General features: G+C 23.8%; 3 protein-coding genes across 3 annotated transcripts; all 3 read right to left on the reverse strand. All coding sequences in view use genetic code 6, as the record gives it.

The window, feature by feature from the left end:
- Nucleotides 1-1,115: 1,115 nt before the first annotated feature.
- On the reverse strand, nt 1,116-13,598 carry TTHERM_00046210 (adenylate and guanylate cyclase domain protein; the record flags this gene model as incomplete). Its single annotated transcript, XM_001014616.3, has 21 exons — nt 1,116-1,370; nt 1,434-1,624; nt 1,684-1,882; nt 1,936-2,735; nt 2,805-3,485; nt 3,536-3,883; nt 4,008-4,418; nt 4,473-4,908; nt 4,964-5,304; nt 5,358-5,837; nt 5,903-6,179; nt 6,245-7,003; nt 7,058-7,721; nt 7,784-11,025; nt 11,201-11,541; nt 11,608-11,758; nt 11,823-11,861; nt 12,408-12,488; nt 12,548-12,790; nt 13,014-13,109; nt 13,392-13,598. The coding sequence occupies 21 exons, from the start codon at nt 13,596-13,598 to the stop codon at nt 1,116-1,118; spliced, it is 10,242 nt and encodes a 3,413-aa protein (XP_001014616.2).
- A 1,271-nt stretch (nt 13,599-14,869) lies between these two features.
- On the reverse strand, nt 14,870-16,484 carry TTHERM_00046230 (phosphatidylserine synthase; the record flags this gene model as incomplete). The annotated part of the gene is made up of 3 exons (XM_001014618.3): nt 14,870-15,513; nt 15,758-15,856; nt 16,007-16,484. The coding sequence occupies 3 exons, from the start codon at nt 16,482-16,484 to the stop codon at nt 14,870-14,872; spliced, it is 1,221 nt and encodes a 406-aa protein (XP_001014618.1).
- A 1,143-nt stretch (nt 16,485-17,627) lies between these two features.
- Nucleotides 17,628-18,616, reverse strand: TTHERM_00046240 (RNA recognition motif Smg4-UPF3 domain protein, putative; the record flags this gene model as incomplete). Its single annotated transcript, XM_001014619.3, has 6 exons — nt 18,387-18,616; nt 18,231-18,334; nt 18,059-18,154; nt 17,898-17,999; nt 17,718-17,839; nt 17,628-17,657 (listed from the first exon to the last, which is right to left on the reverse strand). Exons 1-6 carry the CDS (start codon nt 18,524-18,526, stop codon nt 17,628-17,630), a joined length of 594 nt encoding a protein of 197 aa, XP_001014619.2. The 5' UTR covers nt 18,527-18,616.
- Nucleotides 18,617-19,314: the final 698 nt, after the last annotated feature.

Genomic DNA, 19,314 nt, shown 5'->3' on the forward strand with positions numbered 1-19,314 from the left:
TTGATAATTTATGAATAGAACTTATTTAGGTGTTTTGGAAATTTAAAATTATAATAAAATAATGAATTCATAATTTTAATTTATTTACATTTCTTCAATCTAATTAAAAATTATAATATTATAACAAATCAAAAATATTTTCAGGTAAATTTTAGATCTAAAAAAAGAAAAACATTTTAAAGTTATTTATTTAAGATAATTAAACAAAATCTTTTTTAATTTTATAAAAATCAAAGTAGTATGAAGAATTTATAAATAAAGAAATTTGAAATATGTATAGTAGTTAAATAAATCAGGCATCAATTTTTAACCAAATTAATCTATAATAGTTATTAATTTTTATGATAAATTATTAGCATTTTTAAACTTTGAGAAAACTTTTAAGGAATAATTTTCTCTCTATTCATTTTTCCTTTTTGAAAAGAGATTATCATTGATTTTAATTGAAATTTATATACTATTTTCATATTAAATTATTAAACAAATTAATTTAAAAATAAAATAAAGAAATTAAAGACAATAGTTAGACTTTAAAATTTAATAAAAAAAATTAAGATATTTATGAGCTAATATTCATTTTAAAGTTATAAAATTTAGATTTAATTTGGGAAAGAATGAATTGAAATTTTTTAATTTTTTAAATAATTTATCATCAATTTTTAAATTGGATTTGTTTAATTGCTATGAAGTTTAATTTTTATGGCAGATTTATAAATAAATATTTTTAAGACAATATTTAAATTTTGAAAAGAAAGATTTTAAAACTTCAAAAGTTATTTATTTTACATTATATAGAGAATATATGTATATACATTAATAAAGAAAAATAGTATGAAGTATTTAGTTAAAAAAGAAAATTGAGAAATTTATAGAATTAATTCTTTAAGCAAAGTTATTAGTTAGTTATTAATTAATTAATTAGACTTTGCTGCTTATTTGAAATTCAAAATTGTAATTTATATAAATTAAAGTTATTTTATTTTTTATTAAAATGTTTATTTCATTTCTAATTAGTCAAAAATTTTTTATAGCCAAAGAAAAAAAAGTGTTGCAAAATTATTTAAAATTTAAGCATTTCTTATCTGAATAGTATATTAATTAGTTTATAGTGCATATCAATCTTACTTTTGAGTTTAGTCTACAAAGTAACTTTTCATTTTGATGTTTATTGATTTAACTTAAACTTCAGGTCCTGACTTAAACTCAAACTTATCAGGGAAATGCTCTTGAATTACTTGTTTTAATGGATCGCTTATTAAAATCCTACCTCTTTCTCCATTAGACTCCATTTTGTTAGCAAGCAAAACATCTTTTCCATAAATGTCATAACGGACTACATTTTTACCAATAACACCACCGATTATATCTCCCTAAATTATATTTGGTAAAGTAAAATTAGCACACAAATTTAAAAAATATTATTTATATCTTACTATGTGAATGCCTATACGCATGTGAATATCAGCATTTTAATCAGATGGGTCTTTTTGTTCTAGTCTAAATTAACGTAATGATTCAATCATAGAGAATCCCATTTCTAGTACGTTTTTAGCTTCAGCGGGAGGATCTCTCTTGTTAGCATCAGAGAAACCCATTACAATGTAGCAATCACCAATGGTATATACTGTAAGTTATAATATAATTTTTATAATTAAAAAATTATAAAATATAAAATAAAATTACATTTAAAGACATTATGCTTAATGCACTTGTGATCAAATTTAGTGAATAAACTTTTGAGCATATGAACTACTTATTCAGGCTTTTTATTGCTTGAATAAGCTGTAAATCCTGAAATATCTGCAAATAGTAGAGTAGTTTATGTGAATTTTTCAGTAAAAATACTATTATCTTCAGGGTTTCTTAAAAATCTGTCAAATATCTTTAGAATAAAAAATATTTCATTAATTTTCAAACTATTTTATTAAAATTTACATGTGAAGGAAGTAAGTGAACTAGCAGACGTACTTCTTAATGTTTTTGGTGATCATTGCTTCTATTTTTATTGAAGAATTCAAGGCACCTTTTTGTAGACTATCTTTTTTAAGACAGGAAACCAATAATTGGTAGAGTAATTAAGATTATATCAGACATGCAATAAGCACCTTTAAATATATCTATGATTTAGAAAGATATAATCAAGCAGAAAGAAAATACAATAGCATCAGTAAAACGTAAGCATTTGTTTATAATAGCCATGATTGCTATTATTTAAATATGAAGCATATCAAAAATTTTGAAAACACCGTTGTACGAGTAACAATATTCTCCTAAAATACTAATTATGCTGAGCAAGTAAACCCAAAGTGTTATTGTACGAAGTTAATGGGTCTTCCATAGCTTTTCCCAACTCAAAACAGGAATTATTGCCATAACTATGCTTATAATATCTATACTATAGAATATCCAGTTCAGACCATTTTAAAGAATCAATATACGGAATGTCATCATTAAGAAATTTAGAAGCAGCATTATTACCAACTAAATGTTAAAAACGAAGCTATGTTTCTAAAATTGTTGTGATTCGAAATTTTTGAAAAGGTGATTCTAATCATGGTTATTTGCTAATAAAAACCAATTGTATTTAAGTACTTCTATTTCATTTTCATCAGTTGCGGAAGTAGATTAAGATTCCTCTTAGTCAATATTTTAAATATTCTTACCAATATCACTCATTATCGATTTCTCCATCAAGTCTTCCTTGACTTTGCTGCTTTACCTCTTCAAAATACCTTCTATGAGTTTAATAAAAATAATTATTTATTTATTTTAAAGTTACAAAGATTATGCTATGAATTAATTACTTGGATCAATAATCTTGAGTTTGCTGAATCTTCTATTATTTTCACTATCTTAATTTACTTTGTATGTAGATGCAGCCACTATAGCTGAACGATCATCTTCTTAAGGATTTTATTAATCTCCCATCTACAAGCTATTAATAGATTTTTGGTCATTCATTTAAACTTTAATACCTGTATTGTTTAAAGGAATAGACTTATTGGAAGGATACCTTTTCTGATCTTCAACTCCATTTTCTAAAATTAAAGAGTTTTACACAGAATTTGGTCTGCTTTTTTTCAAATTCAATATTCCATTAATTCTATCATTTTTCTCTCTTTTCTTTAATATAGAGGGACTAAGCATATTTGATGTTTCGTTCTATCCATTAAGTTCAGAATTTTTTTGAACTTGAATATTTATTAAGCTTACATTATTAGAAATAGGCTAAATATAGCTGGTGTTGTTGCTAGGATATTTGTGAACTGATTTGCTATTTTATTCATTGTGAAGAGAATCTTAGCTTTTAAATTCATCAGAAACTACCTTATTACCTGAATTTTTACGATTTTTTTTCTTATCAAAAAATGGATCTCCTTCTATGATGGATTTCTTAAAGTTTAAAGATTTAGGCATATCTCCTGAGTTTTGATCGCCAGGACTCCTTAATTCTTAGCTTTCATCCACTGCATTGTCAAATTCATCTATTTAAAAAAGCAATTAAAATTTTTATAATTTATAAATTGAATATTACTATCAGTGAAGTGAGGTTTTAGATCAAATATTTTTGTTTTGTATCTATCTTTTTATCTCTTTGTTTAGACTACTTAACGAACTTTTTACTATTATTTATCATAGTCGATAGATGTGTACTCAATATTTTAAGATTTTTAAAAGTCGTTTTCAATAAATTCAGCAATATAATATGATTTCAGTAAGCCTTTACCTTTTGCTTCAAACTAAAATTCTTCATAAGCCCAATCTATGTCTGTTGTATTATTTTCTAAGAAAGGGCTAATCTTTTCAAAGATAATATCAGAGAAAAGAGATCTCCCTGGCTCACAATTTGAACATAATCTGCTCGTTGTATTGACTGTATCACCTATAAATAAATATTAATTTGAATAAATTTAAACAGTAAAATATGATATTAAATTTTTAGATTATTCAAATTAATTTGAATAATAAAATTACAAAAAATGTAAATTAATTAAATAAATTGATACCTATAAGTGAAAATTGAGGTTTATGATAGCCTATAACACCTGCTGTTATGGGACCAATATGAACACCTATTTTTAATTTAACAGGATAGCCATCTCCCCATTACGATTTTGCTGCTACTTAATGCATTTTATTAGACATTATAAGCATTCTTATGAAATGATGAGATTTTGTTATCTTTTTACTTAAATTTTTTTCTACTGCTTTTAAACCACCAGCAGCCATGTAAGTCTTTCCTACTGTTTCTATCTTTTGTAATCCATATTAGAATGTCAACTCATCGAATTCTCTAAAAAGATTATCCAACAAAGACACGATCTTGTAGTCTTCTCTATCCATTATTTTATCGAAATCACTAACATCACAAAATAAGATAGATGCCTCTTCTTAATCTCTTGAGAAATTTGTTTTACCTTTTTTTTGAATAAATTACCATAAATTTAAAAACGACGATTAAATTATTTTACCTAAAATCACATCTTCACGTATAAACTCAGGAAGTAAAATACCTAATATATCTTGCCTTTAAGATTTTTCTTCTTAAAACTAAATTTTAAGGAGGAATTAATTTTTTTAATCTGTTTCCTCTATGTACTTATTTTATAGTGAGATTCCTAATATTGTGAAAATGAGAGCGAAATAGCAAATATATAAGTATACTGAAAACAAAGTTGACTATCCTTCTTTCAAGTATTATTGTTAATCTTTAATAATTTCTTAATTAATGTGTACTGCAAACCAAACATATTGTTGAGCTAGATTAAATGAGGAAAAGAAAACAGAAGGAATGAATTTATAAGGAATTAAACTGATAAAATAGCTGATAAAAGGAGCCAAGGCAATAAAATCTATTTTTTTATACCATCCATAAATAATCTAGAATATTAAAGTGACAGCAATAAACTATTTATTAATTTATGTAAAATTTAAAAATAGTCTTTTATTAATCAAATTTTACCAAAAACATGATTTAATTCATTATAACTAAGAATTTTTCTCTTAACAAAGCGAAACTTAATATGATGTAAATGATACATATAATCAAAGTGAATAACCTAAAAGTAGCTACATTTTCAGAATATGATTCTTCGCCACTCAATGGTTCATTTAAAGAATAAGATAAAATACAAATAATTAGAGAAGGAATAGTGATTAAACCCATATTAAAACGAAGACTATTCAAAGTATATTTGCTATGCTAAGCATCATAATTTTTTTGTAAGCCTTAATCAATAAACTGCAAGCTCGTTTTACTGAATCCTTAGTCTATACTCATAGAAAGTTCAGCAGGATTTAAAACTTTTTAACAATTATTAATTAATTAAACTTTTATATTTTAAACAATTATTTACTTTATTCTATGTGCTTATCAATTTTGACATTTTTAAAGATTTTTTTGATAAGCTAAAATGGTTTTTTAATATGAGTGAGTTAATTTTCTAAAAAATGTTCAAGCTAAGCAATAACTTCAATATATTGCTACCATTCTTTATCAAACATTAGTTAATGATAGCTGTTGACACGATTCATTGAGTGAGACTATTTATTAGATTAATCACCTAAAGTGTGTGATGATTATTTTCTCCTCACACTTTCAAATATTTGCTTAATTTGCTGAGACATAATTTCAATTTAATTAAAGAATTTATTCAGCAGCTAGTCGTTTATAACTACTCTAAATTCAGAATACAAGTAAGAGAATAGAATGCACATAATAACATTAAATATGATACACATCATTTGTTATCCATTTCTAAAAATTTCTCCTAAATCACTTCTGGTAAATGAGCTATATTCTAAATATACTCCTAGATAGAGATAAGAAGCTATGACTTTAGTTTTTAGTAACAAAAATCATTTAGATAAAATATGAAAGAAAAATTAAAAAAAAATTTACTCTCAAAAATAATATTGCAAGTAATAACAATATTTGGAAACCTCACATTTAATTCTTACGAGTAGAACATCTTAAAATGAGTTACTATAATAACCTAAAGAATAATCGATAATCTCAAATTCTCAAAACTTTCATTTATATCTGAGAAAACACATGTTAGAAAAATTAAGAGGAAGTGAATTATGCTTTCAATAAGTGAATTTGTGAATAATGAACTAACTCTGAGCTATTGTCTTTGTACTTTATTGTTGTGATAAAGTTTATCAAATTATTCAAGCTTTTATTAGAAAAATAAATTTAAATAAAAATCAAAAAAATATATTATTGAATATATTTATTTACCAGTTTCATATTACTTTTCGTTGGATCATACAGGAGAATGTAAATAATAATTCTTGGTATGAATAAAATGATTTGAAGGAAGATGATGTCTGAATTTTTAAGTTGCAAATTTCCTGAGAAAAATTCCCAATTTGAAGATAGATTAAAAAGAAATAGTAAAAATGAAAAGTAGAAGCTTTTGAAAATGATGTATTAGAACTACTTAAATAGTTTTGGAGAATAACTTTTCATCAAGTGATAAATGAGATGCAAGTCTTGAATAATCAAATCACCTGCATTGGGAAATGAGAATGAGGTTATAATCTTTTTTTTCTCATCATCTTGTGAAAATTGAGTGGTTCTAAAAGGAAAAATGATATCTTTATTTAAAATATGATTTCCATAAGTTTGAGCCTTTTTTGGTTATTATTTTTTCATTACTTTTGAGCTATTAACTTAAGATTTTTAAGTTTATATTGATTTAAGATCTGATGATAATGCGTGTTCTGCTTTTTAATTGCTTATATCACCTTATCTAAGTTCGAATGAGACATCACTAATTTGCATCATTAAAGCATCATTCCAACCATCTCCGATACTCATAACAACATTTTTAGGATCAATAAACTTAACTAATCTAACAAAATATTATTTGTGTTCAGCCCTTAATTCATATGCTATTACTTTTCCTACATGTGCTAGAATAAAAGCAAAATGTGCTTCTAATGTTTGATTTGTCGAAATCAAATCTAGTTATTTCTGTCCTACTATAAGCACATTCTATTTTTATAAAATTATTAATTTAAAAACATACTAAAATTTTTATTTATTTACCTAAAATACTTTCCTATCTTATGTAAATTAAATAGATTATAATAGTTAATTTTATTCAAGATTTTTCTCAATATTGTTTCCATCATGCACATTATGATAATCAGGTTCACGATTCTCTACCATAGGCATCTTATTATCAGATTATTCATTTGATGAAATTAAGTCTTTTAGACTTGCAAGACTTTTTTTGATAGAAATACTAATTTCATCATGAGTTGTACCTTCTATCTCAAATATTTTCTATGATAGGCCAAACTCGGGAGAGGTGAACTAGGTAAGATTCGCTACAGATTTAACTTTTTCTTAAGTGTCGCCTGATAAAATACCAACTTTAACCAATGAATCATTCAAGAACTATAAATTTTCTTGGAATCCTTCATTAATTTAATCTTAAATAAATATGCAACCAAGGAAGTGAATTTCAGATTCCATTTCTTGTAATAATTTATCATAAAATCCTTCAAATTCTTCAACTTAAGATTTCATAGTTTTAATGTTAGACTCTATTTCTTCTGCTTATTTTCTAGTAACTTACTTTTTTCCATAGATGATAGCTCTGCAACCTAAATCAAACTATTTAGCAATACAGAATCTTAACCTCTCTTTAAACATTTCATTCATGTCCTTGCAAAGATCTAATATGGAAGTATCTCCTCTCACGTACCTATATATTTTTTACAGAAAAATATTACAAAATAAATAATAAAATATAAATCAGTTTTTTACAAATGATAAGTAACAGGGGAGTTTAATATTTTTGACATTTTTTCATTTTCGTTAGGAATCTATGACTCTTCTACAAGAAACGAAGAGCGATTTCTTTCTCTATAAAAATCTATTGATTTTCTAATAACTACTTTGTTGCTGGGAGCGGTAGGATTTTTGGTATTAGAAATAATATAAAATTAATTTCTTTTCATTTGCAACTTACATTTTATACCTAAGTTTTCAATGTATTTAAATATGTATTCGTCTTCTCGTTTCTTACCATCCATTTTTTTGTGGCGACCATCTTTTCCTACCTTGATTTTCCACCCTTAGCAAACTATTAAAGCTTTTACAAAGTCCTAAGTTGAATCTTTGTAATCAGAAAGACGATTTATAAACTCTTCTTCTCCTTCGTGGTAAGTAATTTTTTAAATACTTATTTCGCTCATTTGGCTTTGCTTAATGTTACTTGTAGTTGTGTTAGCGATAGCATTTGTTGGAGCATTTTAATGAGAAAGTATTTATAAATTCATACGAGTTAATCTTTATAGATGATTAGCTCTTTTAAAGCTAACTGGAGAAAGATCTCCAAGCTCACTTAGCAAATTCAATTCAGTTTTTTTAAATTCTGTAGGAGATGTATTACTTTTTAAGATTTCATTAGTATTATTGCTCCTTGAATGTTTCAAGTATTAAAATTATTTTGAAACTTCATGAATCTACTTTAGAGTATTACTGCGCTACAAAGGACTAGTACCATTGCTATTATCCTCACCATTAGCTCCGGCAAAGCGAACTCCTCGTTTATTGATAATAGCTGCTTAATTAATATCTAAGCTAGCGCCACGTGATAGCATTCTTTTTTTAAAAGACTATAACCCTTTTTAAGAAGTTTAACTTGTTATCATATCTTTTGATTCAATTTTCAAAGAAGGGCTTTTTAATTCTTAAGCAGAAGGTTGCTTGCTTTATAAATCAAATCCTTGAATTCTTTTATCGCTGGGATTTAATATATTTGGAAAAGACTCTTATTAATCATACAAGTTGGATGTTACTTTTTTAACATTAAAATTTGGGAGAGGAGACACAACCTCTAAATTTTAAAGAGAAAATTTCTTTTCATTATTTTGTTAGATAAAAGAGTTACCTGTAGGCTAAGGAACTGCTAATGGATTAATATGATATGTGCTAGGAGATTAAATATCATAGAGAGTAAAATTTTATATTTTAATTTGTTGTTGATTACTAAAATTCCACATGGTAACTCGATTAACTTCTTAATTTTCTGAAGGAAGTTCTAAGTTTTCTTCTTCCTCTGAAATGTTAACTGAATATTCCTCCTTTATTTCATCTTGCTCTTAAATGGAAGAATCTTAGCCAAACATACCTGTTTAACCTTCTGTGTTCATTACAGTGTTATTCATTTTTATTTACCCATTTATATCATGTAAATTATTAAAACTTTAAGATTTGTTAGACTTAAATTTAGGGCTTGAAGGATGATTAGAATTGGTAATATTAGCAGAGGAACTAGATTTTTATTTACCTGCTAGTATACTGCTTTTAGGAGATAAATCTCTATTTATATTTTAGGCCATTTACTCTCTCTAATCATCATTTTCTTCATCTTCTCCTTCATACTTAACCTCCACCTCTTATATAATTGTATTATGTTTCTTTGGCATTTTGACTTTCTAATTCGAGCCTATGCTGAATAAAAGACCTATATTGTTTACTTCATTATCTTTATTTTAATATGTAATATAGTTCCCTTTATTATGTTCATTTTTTTCTTAATTTTCATCATCTTGCAAACCTAGGAAATTGCAAATCATTCCTTATTCGTCACTTTAATTCTTCATATCTGAGTTATTTTTATTAGTTTCATTGTTTCTATTATGGTTTTTTATTATGCATTCCTCTGATTTTACTTCAAGAGATCTATTTGTACTGATTTAAACTCTGTTTTCATCCCTTTGAAGGTTTTCAATACCTTGATAATCTTATTCATTTTACTGATCTTATTACTATTTTTAGTTATTCTTTTCATAATTTTAGTTTTGTTATTACTAATAATCTAACGCAAAAGAATATTTTCTATCTTATTGTTAATCTAAATTTTAGTTGTGATTTTAGTTTTTAGTTTAGTTGAAATCTGGAGAAAATTAAAGTTTATTATTATCTGCTCCACCCTTTTAAGGAATAGAATCAAGGGAGTGCTCATTTCTTTAAATTGAAGCTTCTATTATAGGGGAAAAAGCATTCGCTTTATTTTTATCATTTTTGTTTAAATCATTCAAACTGACTACCTCATTTTAAGTTAATCCTAAGACTATATTAGCATTTGTGCTATTGTTATTATTACTGCTAGGAGCAAAGCGGCTAGGAGCTTTAACAAAAACAGATTCAATACGCTTGCGCTACTCTTGTGAATTAGATGTGCTCTTACCAAAAGGACTTTAAACTTCTCCTAAAGTATTCATACGATAGGAACCATTTTTTTGTATTTTTAATTTGTTTGAATCCATACCATTTTTTACTCCAAATAAAGAAGATTCTATGTTCCCATTATTATTACTCATCATAATAGATGTTTAAATAGCAACTTTAGCTACAAAAGGATTATTACTTTACATAAGATTGTGTTTGCTATCAAATATTTTTGTATTATAATTATTATTTTGATTCATTTTGAGTGTCTCAGTTAATTGATTTGCACTTTCTTAGTGTTTATATTAATCTTCTTGTTCATCTTTATTTTTAGGATTCAATACACTTTATCCAGCAGGTTGAATTCCTAGTTAGGCTAATTAGATATCTTAATCATCTATAAAAAGATCCTATTGATTTTCAACGTCAAGCATTTGTTTATAAAATTAAGATTATTTATCTAAAAAATAAAGCTCATTTTCAACAATAATTGATTCTATTTTTAGGCGATTATTAGTAATTGTTCCAGTTTTATCAAAAAATGCCCAATTTACAACACTTAAATTAGGAAGAGCATCTGGATTATTTACTACTATTGGTTGTTTTTATGACGAGTTATTGTACTACAGTTATATCTTTTGATAGATTAACAAAAAGTCTAATAAAGCAAATATACTCAAAGGTAAACATATGCTATATATTATATAAAATGTTCTACTATCAATTAAAATTGTTTTATCATTATGCCAATAATTTTAACTAAGATAGGCTTGTACATCAGATAACTAGGTATCGTTAGCTCTTCTTTCAGTGTAAAGCAATCTACTTAGCTATTTAAAAAAAACCAAAATAAGTATTTAGATAGATATGTGGATAAAACAGATTTTTTAAAAGAAAATTTTGTAGTTAATTTCTAATCACAAACTAAGATTTTTTCTTAGCAATAAAAAAGTTTAAATTGAAAAGCGAGACAGTAAATTAAATTAAATTAAATTTTTTTTTTACCAAAGAGAGCATAATGAGTACAGCTATAAGAAAATAACTAAATTTTGATATTATTCTTTCAAAAAAATTTTTTTTCCTGATATTGTAATTTGTATTATCATAAATATGACTTTCTTTTCCGCACTTTAACACTAATCCGAAAACCCAGTCAACGCGATGCAAATAAGTTCCATTTAATAAAATATTTTAAATCGTAAATTTTTCACCGGTAGGTTCAACTTTTAATCTCAGAGTTCCCTCCATTTCTTCAGCAATATTACTTTCATAATTATATTCGACAGTACAGTTTAATTACTTTTTGTATTCTTCAAATTTCCCTTTTACTTGAGAATTAGGATCCTCTTTTTATATTTTTTGATTTTTAAGAAAAAATTAATTTTGTTAATATTTTTATTTGGATAATTTACCAAAGGTTACTCTAAGCGCTTCTTTCGGTTAAAGTGAGCTTTGACCATTAATTTTTTATGTGTTCACATCAAAGTATCTTTCTGAAGAATCCAATATTAAGACATCAGCTGGAACAAACTCATCTTTCTTAATGAGTAGGATATCACCTGGCTGTAATTATTTTTAAAGTTTATTTGTAAATAAGTAATTTAATTTAAAAATTAGCTCAATTTACCTCTAGTAAACAGCATTTTAAGTGGTTAATTTCTTTTTCCTGTTTATGGTTAGATTATTATTAAAAGTTAAATATTTGTATTTTTGAGAAAATTAAGAGAGAAAATGTATTTAAGTTGTATGTTTCAAATTTTAAAAAAACCAAATAAGATATTACATTTTTGGGGGAATTTACTAAAACTTTTTTTGCTATTTTAATTATACAAAAAAAATTCATTGATTACTAAAAAATGAATTAATCAAATTTTTGTGGAGTTTTTGTTAATCTATTGTAGATCTGTTAGTATATAGAGATTTATCAATCATTCTAATTTATTTATTTTTTTATTAATATTATATTTGATGGCCAAGATATATAAGAAATTCAATGAATAAATTCATTTATTTATTTATTGATTGGTTGAATGAATATCTTTTTAAGTTATTTATACCTCATCGATTAAGTAGCTATGGAAAAATCAAATTTTAATTTAAAATAATGCAGTATACTTTATTTTCTATTAACAAACAATATAAATTATATTTTCTCTCTCTTTTCTTATTTGAATTTTGATAATAATTAAATAAATTAATATGTATGTATTACGTTTTCATTTTGAGTTGATTGGCTATTACTAGATTTACTATTTTAACTTTAAATTTATTATTTTGCTTAGCTTAATTTATTCTATGTTTTATTAATTAAAATAAATTAATATTAATAAGTTTAGCTAAAACTATTCTTACTAAAACTTTAACTTAATAACCCCTTAGAATGTCTCTGTCAAGAAGAAATTTATGGTAATTAATGTAATACTCTTTGATAATAGCCAAGGCAACATAGAATAACAAAGGTATGAGGAATACTTAATATGTATATGGAGAAACTTAAGAGCGGTAGGAGAAGAATAATAATGCAATAAGAGTATAAATATAAATAGGTTTTGATAGAATAGTTTCATTGAGCACTTTAAAAAATAAATTGATTTTCTGTTATTAAGTTTAAAAAAATATTTAAAACTAAAAATAATTTATTTCTAAATGTTTAAAAACAGGGTTAAAGAATAGTAGAATTTTTTGATTAAAATATATATTTATTAAGATTAAATTAGCAATCTTTGGTAGTTGGTATTTTTGTAGTAGTAATAGTTGTTTAGTTAGTCATTTAATTATTTCGTTTGGTATAGTAATAATAATAATTGTAAATACTTACTGATGAGCGAGATGTATAAATAAGATTTTACTAAGCACTTTTAAATTTTCCTCTAAAAGAATTAAATGAGTTAGTACCTCCTTTATTCAGCACAATCTAGTTATTTTAAAAAGAAACATTATTTTAAATCGAGATGCATTTTATAAAATGATCTAATTTTAATCTTTCATAGCTAATATCTATTTCTTTTTTTGAAACTCCCTTTATAATTCAACGAGTTTTACTTATTTTAATGGTATTCTGTTTGTGTGTTTAATTTTTTTGCTGGCTTGCTTGCTTGTTTGATTCAAGAAATTTATAAAACAAAATAGATATTTGCTAAGTTCAAAAGATTTGTGATCTTCAAGATATACTTAAATAAAGCATTTTATTAATTACTTTTCTCTTTAGCTAAGATTGCTTTTATCCATGGCATTCGCATGTACAAACTACTGTATCTCCGTCCACAGATGTAAATTTATTTTGCGTTTAATTCTTAAAACCTTATTCAAAATTTCCCTTTTTATTCTAAGTTTCAAAAAGTTTTTTAACTCGTCCCGCATAGGTAGAAAGTATATTATTCGCTTGGTTAGGAGACTTCAACATACGCTTAGTTTTTATCGCTCTCTTTTATTAATGGCGAATAAAAATCGCTAATTTTATATATTTGCTTTTAGATTTGTTAACCTCTTTACGATTATTTCTAATATTGTAATTTTAAGGTCAATGCTTTGAGTTATAAATTTTACTATGAATTTATCTTTTTTATATAATATAATCAAGTGAGAGATAGATAGATCTTAATCTTGGAACCTCTTTATTTTTCTTTTTATTAAAATTTGTAAAGATTTTAAATAGTATAGATTTATTGATTTTTTTACTATAACCTTAAAAATTGATTGTCTTTTACTTTTTGTTCGTTCCTTGAATGGTTTATTTGCTTTTATATTACTTACAGATAATGTTAAATTCGTGCTATTGTTAACTATTTAATTAATTATCATCTTTGGCTTTTATTGTTTGACTTAATATTCTTATGCAACAAATGAACTAACAAATTTAATAATTTAGATTCGAGATAAAATAACTTAGTTCTTATGATAACAGATCAACTAATAGTACTGCTCTAGAAAAGATGTATTTGTAAATAAAAGTATTAATTCTTATGAAAATATTAAATTTAAAAAGTAAATTATTTTAATGAAAGCGTATTTGTTTAACTATTATATGTATTTAAAAAACCTAAAAAATAGATTTTTAAAATAACTAACTGAAGAATAAAACAAAATTAATTACAAAAATTTATACAAGTTAAAATCAAAACATGCAACATAAATAAATAATTTCTAAAATAATCTAACTATATTGAGAAATACATTTATATAAAGCATTCCTACAGTAATTTTAAAATTAGTTAAAGCTTGTTTTTATAAATTGTTAAATTGATTTTTTTAAAAATCCTAACTGATATTAACTATTTAATTAATTAGTTAAATAATGTATTCTTTTGGTTGGTAAAAATTTTTAAATTTTGTAAATTATGTTTTAGACAATAAAATTTGATTATGATTTATATATTTTGATTTAATTAATCCTATTGTGTTAATTTTTCAATAATTTAAATCTAATTAAATAAATTTTTTAAATCTAAAAATAATGTCTAACTAACTAACCAACCAACTAAAACAAACTAAATAAAAAAATTAATAAATTTTTAAAAAATAACCTTATCGAAATACAAAAATAGCAATAAATATTTGAAAAAGATATTTTTTAAATATTTAATAAATGAATAAAATAAATAAAATCTGTTAAAACAAACATTATGCATACAAATGTATATAATTTTAAATGCATTTTTCAAATATTTAATATCATCATTAAGTTTTTTCTTTCTTTTTTCCGTTTGAACCATTCTATTTATTTTGTTGAGTTTTTTCTGGTTTTTCATTTTCTAATTTTTTTTACTAGATTTACTTAAGTTCTTACTCCTTTTGATAGTATTCAAGAGGATATTTAGTAGTGTGGTCAGGCTTAAATCTTAAGTATAAATAATACATTATACTAGATGAAATTACGATAATCCAAGGAACAGAAATGTAGAGAGGAGTGGGTACAAATTATATATTACCAGCATCTTAAATAAATTTAAGGGCAATGAAAGCTTCTGTAAAAGTAATGAAAAAGGTAATCCATCTGCACTTGCCACTAATAGGATTTTCAACTCTCTTTTTAGTTCCCCAAGTATCTATGTCAACATATATTTCTTTAAATGCTAAATTAGAAAGCAAGAACCAGACCAATAGTCTATACAAATTTAAGAAATTCTAAGGAGGTATCCACAAAGAGTTAATCATGAAGAACCCACATAAGAAGTTAGTAATGATAACAAACCATATTGCTAACAACCCACCAAATCTTCTATGGCATTTCCAAACCTTCCAATCGAAAAAGCCTTTTGAATCTTTTCTGCCAAGCCAATCGTATGGTTATAACTTAAATAATTTGCAAACTAATAAACCTATTTTAATTATATTTACAATTACATTAAAATATGAATCCCTTTTATAATTAGAACTCATTTGTTAGTTTATAAGTAAATAGATAAATAAATAAATATAATTTCTAATCCTAAAAGATTTCAAAAAATTTTGAATTTTTTTTATTTAAAAAACTTAAAATAACCTTATTAATTTTATTAATTATTCTAATAAATCTTTATTTTCTAATCATATTAATAAAAAAAAAAGTATTTATTTATTTACCTATAACAATAGCAGTAGTGTTAGAAAGAATGACATCATGGAAGACATGATCCCACCAGCATTCTCTGAAGTGAGGGAGAATGTGTTAAGCTGACAATTCTACATATTTAAAATAAAAACTAAGCTAAGGAAATTTCTAACTATAAATTAAGTAATCAAAAATAGGCAAAACATTGTTGTTTTAGATTGAACAAATATTTTGAAATATTCAACAAATACAATGAATTCAAAAATTGATTGAAAGCTTACCTATCAATTCATCTAAGATAGACCATGTATGAAGAATATAGGGATCACGAACAATTAAAGTTGCACAAAACCAGTTAATCAAATGAATCTAAAAGTAATGATCAAAGTTATCAAGGATATTATCCCATTCGAGTTCGCAATTGTCATCATAAGTATGGTAATCTTTACTAACTTGCTTGCCAAGTTCAGGATCTAAATGCTTGAAGATATTACGAGCATCTTTAGTATTTTAAAATGATAAAAAGACCAAACTGCAAACATAGATTAAGCAGAATCTCAAAACACCTCTCCAAAAGGCTTCATTAGGTCTTAAGAAAGGTCCTTTGTAGTTTCTTAATGTGCCTTCAGCTATGAAGACAACAAAAGCTCCAAGTAAACCCCTTCTGTAATTGGATTCAGAGTTATCAGTGTGTTGAAGAGCGAAGTATAAAATTCCGCCAAAAACTACAGTAAACAAAATTTATTCTGCGTATCTCATCTACTTTTATATTCTTATAAGATATTTTTAATTTATATTTTAAATATTTATGAATTAATTAAATTTTTGATTATTTTTGTATTTTTTTTGAATTTATAGAAATGCAATTTTTCTTTTCTTCTTGATTATTCTATGTGAGCACTAATAATCCAACACGAATAAGTGAATTCAGTATCATTGGCTGCACTATTCAATTCTTAAAGTTAAGATATTTATATATTATTAAGCGTTAGTCTTCTAAATGTTTGTATTCTAGCTTCTTATTTCTATTTTATTATATAATATTTGAAATCAAAAACTAAATTAATGCGAACATTTTATTTTGAATGCGTACTAGTTTTAATTTTTAAACTTTTACAATCTTTCACAATATTACAGTTGTAAAAATTGAAAAAATAAAAGCATCAAATTTGCAAATAAAAAAACAAACGGGATAAAAAGAGTGATATTAAAATATTATATCTAAGTATTCTTACATTTCTAATATTATGATGATTTTTAATGGATAAATAGGAACATTGATTTTATTAAAACTAAAAATGTTTATATAATCATTAAAATTTCCAAATTTATAAATATCTCAACTGTAATAATAATTAAATAACCCATTAAAGTTGTTTGAAAGAATATTCAAGTACTTCAAATACTCTATTATAAAATATTTAGTTACTCATATTCTATTTTTGATAATAATTCCTAAATTTTTATAAATAAATAACTAATTTTTAGAATTGATTTATCAAACAAATATTTGTATTTAACATAAATGATCAGAACATAAAAAATTTACAAGTTAGAAAAATGTTTTAAGCTTTTGTACTTTTATAAAATGCAGTCAAATAAGAACAAACTCTTTTTAAGAATAATATTAATAATATCATTTGAGAAAATTATTCCATTTTAGAGCTAAGCCAAGTCTAAGACCAATAAATAAATTAGATAAAATATAAACATTCATACATACATACTTATTTATTACAATATCTTCTACTTTTATTAATATATTTCTATTATTACTTTTTTCATTTATTTATTTTATTATCAACAAATTTTCATATTTAATTTTATCATTTTAAGAACTGATTTTGGCATCTCCATTGATTTATTTATTAACAATTAAAACAAAATATTCTAAATGCTTTATCAATTTTAATTTTTTTTTGGAACCCAGATCTTTTTAAAAAATAAAAACATGTTTTGTAAATAAAAGGATAAAAGTTATAATTAAATTACTTGGGTGGAGCCTGAGTTTATCTTTTCTTTCATTTTCTTCATTCTCTCTTCTTTTTTCTTCTATTCTATAGAAGCAATGATTGGAGTTTATACCTTTTCAAATTTCTTAACTTTTTCTTCAGCTATGAAATTTATAATTATTTTATTTTTATTTAATTGATGATTAAAAATATTAATTACTATCTTCATTCGCTTTTCTTTCAATTTATGAGATGTCTACTTTTTATTCATTTAGCTTTGATTACTGTTCTTGATAATTAACAAACTGAGAATACATATATCCTATAATCATATTTAAAATCAGAGTAATTAATATATTTTAGTTCATTTATATTATATACCTGCTTTATAATCTGAATCTATTGAGGACTAATCTTTATTTTAAGGATTTATTTAGTAAAGCGATTTTCTTAAAACAGGTTCATAAACTGTGTTATCTATTAAAAATATTAAAAATAATTTTTAAAAAAATCCAATAATATATGTCTGATTTTAATTTTTTAAAAATTTTACTCTGTTTATCTGCAAATTTTTGCTTAAAGTTATTCAAAAAATTTAATCCATTTTCTTATGTATTAAAGTTTAAGTGAGCTCTTGAAAATACTATTTCCTTTTCCCTTAAATTATTTATTTTTATTAATGATTCAATAAACTGCTGAAAATATCTACTTTATTTAACCAGGAACATAATATTAATATATAATGTTGCTTTAATAATCACGAATGGCTTATTAAAATTCTTCTTTAGAGAGATTTGGAGGTAATTTTCTGACATCAACTCTAAATACTTCGCTTTAAGGTTAGCTCATTTTAGTCTACTTAAATTTTGTAATATTTGTATTGCTATATCTATAAAAAATAAATAGTGTTTTGTAAATTTATTTTTAATTATTTCTTTTTTAGCTTAGATTATATTAATTAAATGTTAGAAACTAAAAATCTTCATGTGTGATTGTAAGATTTTACAAAATATGAATATAATTAACAAAATTATGATTCCAAGCATTAATTTTAATAAAAAAGATTTAATTATAATTTTTGAAAATATTTTAAAATAATTAAAAATAAAATTTAAAATAAATTAAAAATTGTTTAAACAAAATTAAAAATAATTCCTTTTCACAAAAAATATTTTTTTTAAATATTTATTTAATAATGCTTAATCTAAGTAAAAAGTTTAACTTTTTATATTTTATTGTATTAAAATAATATGATTATTAATAATTAAATTAAAAACAAATGATATATCTTCGTTTATCAATTATGATAATTAAAGACAAATGTATCAAAGTCGTGTTTAGACATAATATGATATTTATAGGATCACCAGATAAATAGATAACTTTTTAGATTGGTATACTAACTTAGATGCTATTAGACTGAAGATATGATATAATATAATATAAAGTTTCTACCAAATTTAATAGATAAAGAACAAAAAGAAATTAAATTTTAGAAATTTTTTAAATGGATATAGAGAAGTAATTGATTGAGGGGCGGGCTTGATATGGAAATATTTAAATAATTAATACAATTAATTATTTGAAATATGTTTATTTATACAATAGAAGGAATAAGAGAGAAATGAGAAAAAGAA

Source organism: Tetrahymena thermophila (genome assembly GCF_000189635.1).
Source record: "Tetrahymena thermophila SB210 genomic scaffold scf_8254659, whole genome shotgun sequence".
NCBI lineage: Eukaryota > Ciliophora > Oligohymenophorea > Hymenostomatida > Tetrahymenidae > Tetrahymena > Tetrahymena thermophila.